The sequence below is a fragment of the Palaemon carinicauda genome, chromosome 15 (assembly GCF_036898095.1).
Source record: "Palaemon carinicauda isolate YSFRI2023 chromosome 15, ASM3689809v2, whole genome shotgun sequence".
Lineage (NCBI taxonomy): Eukaryota > Metazoa > Arthropoda > Malacostraca > Decapoda > Palaemonidae > Palaemon > Palaemon carinicauda.
This window is the reverse complement of record NC_090739.1, coordinates 44,069,846-44,078,464: the sequence shown is the minus strand read 5'-3', so window position 1 is coordinate 44,078,464 and position 8,619 is coordinate 44,069,846. Positions and strand designations below refer to the sequence as shown.

Sequence of the window (8,619 nt, the reverse complement as noted above, 5' to 3'; positions counted from 1 at the left end):
CTTGGTGGAGAAACCGTCATGCTAATAATAAAACCAGACTACAAGAAATAACTGTCTCAACTTTGATGGACCAAAATGAAATCTTACATCTTTCAGTTTAGTACATTCAATCTTTTATCAACTGATAATATTAGACTGTTAACTGGTTGAAAGCTCTTTCACGGATGACTCTTTGGCAAAATTACAGTGAATACAAGGATTTTGAACAACTTTCAATAATATTTTGGTGTACTTTCTTTTACACTTAGTAAATGTTATATATATTTTTTTTTGTATTTAGATTTTTGCTTAAATTGGAATTCATGTAATATTACTCCCGCCGATGAAAATATTGTAAAATTGCAATGTCGACGCTAACAGTTCAACTTTCATTCAGTAATCTCTTAGAAGATGCTGAAAAGTAGATGTTGACTATATCCATACATATAAATTTGAGAATCATTTAGATGTATGTGATCTCATTTGCTATCAGACAGTGTAATCCCTGTCAGTCAATATTAACCCACAATTCTTCAAGTAAATTTTGGTTGTTTATGACATCGTTATCCATATGTTTTTTTTATTTATTCATTTATAACTTACATCTGGAATCTATGTGTTCAACTTTAGATAATTATCATTTAAAACTTTTGTTGATTTAGTTCATTACTTGTAACAATATTGTTAGCATTGAAAAGAAATTAGGATATCATGCAGATGATGTCTACACTTATTGAAGTTATTTGTTGTCTGAATGCTTGATGATAGGTATTATTATTATTATTATTATTATTATTATTATTATTATTATTACTTGCTAAGCTACAACCCTAGTTTGAAAAGCAGGATGCTATAAGCCCAAGGGCCCCAACAGCGAAAATAGCTCAGTGGGGAAAGGTAATAAGGAAATAAACTACATGAAAAGCTTAACAACCATAACATTAAAATAGATATTTCATATACAAACTATAAAACCTGCAAAATAACAAGAATAAGAGAAATGATGTTGAAAAGTGCGCCCCAGTGTACCCTCTAGCAAGAGAACTGTACCCCAAGACAGTGAAAGATCATGATACAGAGGCTATGGCACTACCCAAGACTAGAGGACGATGGTTTGATTTTTGAGTGTCCATCTCCTAGAGGTGATGCTTACCATAACTAAAGTCTCTTCTACCCTTACCAAGAGATACGTATCCACTGAGCAATTACAGTTCAGCAGTTAACACCTTTTTGTGATCTGTAGCAAACAAACATAACTATAACTGCACAGTTTTTTTTTTTTATTTGTGTGTGTGTGTGGTAAGCTAATCTATAGCTAAAGATTCTTAGGACTTGATAACTATGGGTGTTACCCTTAAGCACAGACAGTTTTTAGCAGCACCAAAGATAATAATTGAAAATAGGTTGTACGTAGGGACTGTCCGGGAAGATCTGAATGTAAAGGATGATAAGAATTATGAAAAATCTTATGCAAAATGCATAATGAACTAACTGAACGACGGTGTCAGAGATTAATATCTAGATCAGGAATATGAAATTTAATAAATCGTAAGTTCCTGTCCTTCAAATTAAGATGAGAATCAGCAGCTGAAGACCAGATAGGAGAACGTTCAATACTCGAAACAAGGTAGAATGAAAGAATTAAAACACCTCTTCAGGAGAGATTGATTACCGAAAATCTTAAAAGACTTTCTCAATAAGTCAATTTTTTTGCAATTGAAGAAGACGCAGATCTAATGTGTTTTCAAAAGTAAATTTTCTGTCGAGAATCTCACCTAAGATTCTAAGTCATACAGAGTTATAGAAACGTTATCAATGCAGAGATCTGGTTGCTGAGGAGACACTGTAATTGAAAACTTAAAATCATACTTTGAGTTTTGTTAAGATTCAATTTCATGCCCCATAATTTGCGCCATGCTGTAATTTTAGCTAGATCTCTATTAAGGGATTCTGCAACCCTAGATCTACAGTACATTCAGGAGATGGAACTGACGCAACGAGAGTAGCATCATCTGCATATGCAACAATCTTGTTTTCTAGGCCAAACCACATGTCATTTGTATATAGTATGAAAAGTAATGGGCCAAGAACACTACCCTGAGGAACACCAAATATCACATTCCTGTACTCACCATGGTGCCCTTCAACAACAACTCAATGAGACCTGTTACTTAAAAATTTAATAATAATGCTAAGAAACGACCCACCCACTCCCAACTGTTTGAGTTTGAAAACAAAGACCCTTTTGATAAATACAGTCAAAGGCAGCACAAAAATCAAAGCAAATTATACGAACTTCTTGACCACAATCAAGGGATTTCTGTATAGCATTGGTGATTATAAGAAGGGCATCACATGCTCCAAGGCCTTTACGAATCCCAAATTGCAAATCAGGTAACAGATGATTACCTTCAGCAAATCTATTTAGACGTTTTGCCAAAAGACATTAGAAACTTTAGATAATGTGGGATTTATGGAAATTGGGCATTAATCAGTTGGGCTTGAGCTAACACAAAAAGATTTACATAATGGTGTAACATTACTAATTCTCCAACAAGTGCTATAGGAAATAATAACGGCAGATGAATCATATACACAATACAGCCTCTGTTTGTTTTACCTCAGCCTTATAAACTGTGATAATTAACAAAAAGAAGTTTGAATTATCTTGGACTGTTTCTCATAACTTTTTCAAATCAGGGACCAGAGTCTTCTCTTTCTCTTTCTATCTCTCTTAAAAGAAAAAATCAAATAAGATAAAAACAGGCATGACGAAGAATACAATTAATGTTTAATCAATATCTTTGTGGGATTGTATTGATTGTTTTTGTGTTCATACTCCTTTATGGGCATAGTACATTCTCTAGTTTACCAGTTACCGGTGAATGAAACATCCTTTAAACAGATTTATAGCAAAAGATCTTTAGAAACATAATATACTAGCATATAAAAGCTGTAAATGAAAGAAATGGAATTCATATAATTGAAAGGTCGCAAAATGTGTAGACATTCGATATTTATTCTAAGTTATGGCGGGATTAAATGGTTGAGAATATTCACGATATTATAGATTTTATAAAGAATTAATTAATACACTTTATTTATGATGAAATGAATCTAAAGTCATCTTGAAGTAAAGTTCTAAGCACGATTGAGATCTACCCCAGAAATCGAATATTGTTTATTTTCGATTATAAAACGACCTGGTCTTTGGAATCTAACCATGTGGATAAATAAGATGTTGATTCGGACTTTGTCACCAACGTATTTGAATTCTAATCTTGCTTGTTACTTTCTTCGTTTATTTTCTGAAGATATGGCACACTAAGTAACACCACCACTATATGCAATTTTTTAGCTGACAGTAGACGAATAATTACAAGGATGCTATTAATACCACGATGAATGCGAGAACTCTCTAGGTCTTGCAATCCCAAAATTGGAAAATAACCTAGGTTTATAAATGTATATACTATTTTAGTATCACATTGAATCCCCTTGAAGGTTCACCTGCTTAAATGTAAGCCGATCCTTGAAGCAAGGTAAAGTTAAAGAAAATTCTGAAAAACATCCTAATGCACAAATCTGCTGTTTGGCAGCAGTACCCATTTCTTTATGACCTTTTAAAGCAGTCATGTGGGGATAATGGAAGTTGACTCCCTTATATTTATGTTTACCTTCCCTGATTTTTCATTGGAAATTGTCTATTAATTTATCTGTATTCTAGTATTATTGCATCCTTTTAGACTTATTTCATATGAATATGATCACATTTTAAATGGTAATATTAAGGATGATAATAATATGCTAAATACGATGAAGTAGGATTCATGTACATTTTACCCAGTAGCCTATTCGGTAGGTGGGAGCAATTTGAAATATGTAAGAAAATAACAAATTTCATTGTCGTCATATTCAAGTATTTGAAGCATGGAACACCTCTAATCCAGTGTGTTCTGAAGCGAATCATCATTTCAGTATCATGGTGCTCTTATTATCTGTTCCACATTGCTCTTCTTGGGAAGGCTGCTGTTTTTTGTTTTAGTAAGTACCTAATATTTTGTAACTGCTTCACCTTTTGGACTTTTTATCCATCGGCAAATAGAGTTTATGGCCGTATAAAAACATTTGAATTTTATAGACTTTCTTCGTTCGAATTCTAATTTAAATTTTTCTTATTGCTGTTATTTTGCCCAAGTCTATGACGTTTAACAGCTGCAGTTCAAAATATGTCGAATATTTTACTTGTTGTTTTGAAAGAACTATTTACCTCTTAAGTCCTCTCTCTCGGATCATAATATTTTTGGTGTGAATTAGCATATTATGGGATGCATTAATATTTGTTTTCATGTATCTTGCATTTTTCTGGGGGTTCAAGAAAAAAAAACCGATATATTTTTGTTTACTTCTCATTAATGTTATTAGGTTGTGGTATTGCCTATTGGAAATGTCCCTGTCTCGCTGTCTATGAATCAAGAGTTCGAGCTTCTATCGATCCCGATTGTTTCTTGTAGTGTCTGCAACCTCACCCTCCTTGTGAGCTAGCGATTGGAGGTTTGGGGAAACCTACAGTTCTACTTGATTAGTCATCAAGCCATTGCCTGGCCTCCATGGTCCCAGTTTGGGTGGAGAGGGGGTTTGGGCACTGATCATTTGCATTTACCGTATGGTCGGTCTTTAGAACACTGTCCTGTCCCTTGCCTCTGCCGCTCATGAATAACCTTTAAACAGGATCATTTGCAAACTTATCATTCTGAGGAGGTCGTTGTATGTTTGAATAATTTTTTTCTTATAGAGGCTGTGGGACAGGCAAACTTGACGAGTGATTATCCTAAACTTAAGTAAGGGGGAACAGAATCAGGAATAGAAACCCAAATCTTGGCGGAAGAGAAAAAACAGTTGTTGATACAGGCATCCCGACAAGGACTGATTTCCTGAGTAATTTTGAGAAATAGCTGATTAACGTGTGTTACGACACTGCCTAAGAAGAGGAACGATATCCCATAATACCGTATATGGTTTTCTCCATTAAATTGGCACATCCAAAATATAAGTTAGGGTCTTATGGGATAGGTTGATTTCATTCGGTTATTTAGAGTCAATTCCTGAAATAGCATTTTGTGTAAAAATAGAACAGATGTTTACATAACTATATCAATAAAAACAATTCGTTTTTTGGGATGAATTGGAATGAACTATCAATAGTGTCTTCTTAGTAAATTTTTCCTAATGTTTCATAAGGAACTAACTTATGTGTCCGTTTATGTTGATTTGTCTGTATATGTGGTACATAGTTTTCGATGATAAATGGTTTGCATTTCTTGATGTGTTTCGGTTCGTTATTTAAACTTTTTTAATGGATAATTTATAATAATGATAGTAAACTAGTACTGTTTGCTGTAATTTCTATTATTATTATAGACAACGCTTTGCTGTAATTCGTCATCATAATGATGGTATGAATAATTATGGTAGTGATAAGATTGATGTTAAGGATAATTATTCCTTTACTGTTATTTCTACACTAAAATAACAACAGAAACTGCTACCAGTACGGTTACTATCATTATCATTCTTCTTGTTATTCTTATTATTTTTATAGGTTGTTATTGTTGTAGTCAGATGAAAGACTGAAGAAGAAATTATAAGTGAGATATTTCATTAACTATTGTGCTCAGTGTATTTGTTAGTTATGCTTCGAGTTATGTGTCATTCTCATGCTGTAGTATGGCGGCCTTTTCTCTCTAGATAGGTTTATTGTTTTATTTTATTTTCTTCGTTAAGTCTGAGAGAATAAGAGTTAAACTATAATAGAAGTTTACTGCTGTCATATTTAAAGCTTGTTGCTACATTGAATTTGCTAGTGTAAACATGAATGATCGACAGTAATTTAAGAGTTTTATGTAAGTATGTATATATAGATGTATGTGTATCAGTACATAGGTGTGTATACAGTACGTATGAACCATTTTCATTGTTGCAAAGTATTCGCATCGTATAACTTGTAAGGATTTATATGTCAGTTGTAATTAAAAACAATTGATTTTGGAATCTTGAGACTGCTGATTCGTTCTTACCTTCGAGTCCATGTTGATAAGCAGTTTTGCTCTTCCTTATATCTTTCTTCTTCTTGAACACAGTGTGAGAGGAGCTCGTTTTTTCCTCAGTGAATCCTTTATAGTACATAAAATTCATCTTACAAAGTTTGGGTTCGTACGCCTTTGCGCTATGGAGCAACCCAGAGCCTCTCCTGCCTTTCTCAACATTTATGTCTCTACAGTCGTGGGGGGGCGGGGCCGCTTGCAATCTCAGTCAGGGGTTCCGGTAATGGCGGCGAAACGATGGTGCCCTCCAGTGCCGAAACTAATGCCGGGATTGAATTCCTTTTTTAGACTTATAATTTGCTATTATTGTGGTCTTACTCAGCAGTTGCTTAGGAACAATTATAACAGGCTGATATTGGAAAATTCAGCGTAAGACTTTTTTTTTGAGAACTCGAACTTGCTCGTATATTAAACTGTCTGTTTGTGTAATTACGCGTTAATTGATATGCGTACGTTAGGAAAACACTGATTTTATTTTTTATTGAAGTTGAATCCACAGTTTTTTAATGTATAAAATACGCTCTTCGGGCGTCTCATATGAAGTTGTTCAATATAATAAATATTCAACTAAGTTATAAACTCGTATTCCACTAACCGAAACTAGTCACAATATACCACTTGCTACACTCCGGGCATACGTTTATATCATCTTAGGTATTTGTTGAAAAACAAACCTTCAATTGTTTTTAGAATTTTCTAAATTTCTGATCTCAACAGGGAAAGGAGTGATTCACAGTATCAACACTAATCCTTGTTCTGTTAGTTTGTCTTTGGGTTGGAGTCAAGACGTCGACGTGATCCCAAAGTCGAATTACTGTTCAAAGACTGCGGGAAAGCGTCGCGTCGAGGAGTCCTATTGTATGTGCCGATATGAAGCCTCTCGAGGGCCACCAAAGGGGCATACTGGGGATCTTGTGTAGAGGGGGCTCAAGTGGCTATGTGTTAGCGGGCAGCTGTTGTGTCTTGGGAAGGGGATGCCGCCGGTCGGAAGGCTGGGGGCACCATCCCAGCAGGCCCCGCCAGATGCCAATTGTTTCGCTTTGCGTTCTCCCTCCCCCCCCTTAAGACCCTGAGGCTGGTGACACAAGAGACCCAACTTGGCACAGTCTCCGGTTAAAGTGTCAACAACAGTCTAAGAACAATTATGACTCGCGGTCGTTATGAAGCAGAGGGTAGTTATAATGACAGGGAATTGGCTTACACAGAAAATCCGGTGGAATGATTGCGATAGTAATTTCTGCCACATGGTACATATTTATTACGGTTTACTTTTTGTTCACTTATATCTAGTAGGTTATTCGGATTTCTTAAACGATTGATTGCTATAGTATTTACGCCTCATGTCATCATATTCCTTTGTAGCAGAAAAAAATGTGCTCATAGGGTATTTTTTAAAAGATAAAATTGATACCGATAAGCTGATTTTGTGTCACTGATTCCCTCGGATATTGTTAATTAAAACAGAATGCCTCAGCAGTTTTGTGGTATTCTTACATTCAACCATTAAATCCACATCGATATATTTCTCTCTCGAACAAAATAAGAATTTCTTTTCCCGTCTTACCCTTTGGGAAATAGTCGAAAATTTCCGAAAACGACAGATTTAGGGAGCTTTAATTGGTTTTATCACCTCTAACCGAGGTGAAAAGTATGCAGCACTTTAACGGATTGGCACTGATAAAGATACTTTTCAGTCACAGGGTCTTGCATGCGGAAATCGTTGGCCGTCGCACACGAGGCGATCGACTCGACTTTGAACTCAAGCACTTTGCCGTAGATTGCAATATGTACTCGCCTTATCAGGTTGTCCTTTGTAGTTTATCGCCACCATCACCGAACTAAACAAAAAGGGTGAAAAGATTATTTTCTGTACAAAATGACGGTGTTTTAGATCAGAGGTCTGCATCCTTAGATCCACTGTCGTGGCCCATGTCCCTCTGAACTTCTTGCTTGGGTAAACACTCCTGACTCCCTGCAAAACTGCTTCTGTCCTGGGCCATTTACGAGATATTCTGGTATCAGAAACACTTTCTTTTTATTCACTTTCACCAACAGTAAGAATTTCACTTGCTGTGAGAACAAGAGTTAGATTTGTAGAACCCCAGGGGTTCATATTTTGGCAGATGTTTTCGTTAATGCTCTTTTGTCTTTGTAACTGTCAAACAAAAGCTAGCTGGATTGTGTTCAGCAAGTCAGGTTTGAAAATATTTCAACATTCTCGAAAAAATATAATGTCTGCATATTGGGCTCAGGATTGTCCTATTTCAGGTCTAAAGGTGTGCAATATATTACCCTACTCTCTTTCATCTCAACCAAATGTTTTAGCACTTGGGTCGGGATAAGAAAGGCTTGAGGTTTTATGTTGCCAGATGCGAGTAGCTTCGTGGGATGCGTGTATACGACAATACACGCGTCCAACCGTAAACACAAGATATTGTATACAGGTGGAGAAGAAGAGGAGGAGGAAAAGGAGGAGGAGGGGCTGACGCTGCGCCCCGAGTGTGGCACTGTGTCCGTGTGCGGTTCCCTCGCTTCT

The 8,619-nt window shown here is 35.8% G+C and overlaps 1 protein-coding gene across 1 annotated transcript in view; it reads right to left on the bottom strand.

Moving 5' to 3' along the window:
- LOC137654586 (uncharacterized) overlaps positions 1-8,619 on the bottom strand; it is a 167,743-nt gene extending 159,124 nt beyond the window's left edge. Inside the window, 1 exon segment of the mRNA XM_068388341.1 lies at positions 6,057-8,619. Coding sequence (XP_068244442.1) covers positions 6,057-6,174 — 118 coding nt within the window. The 5' untranslated portion in view covers positions 6,175-8,619.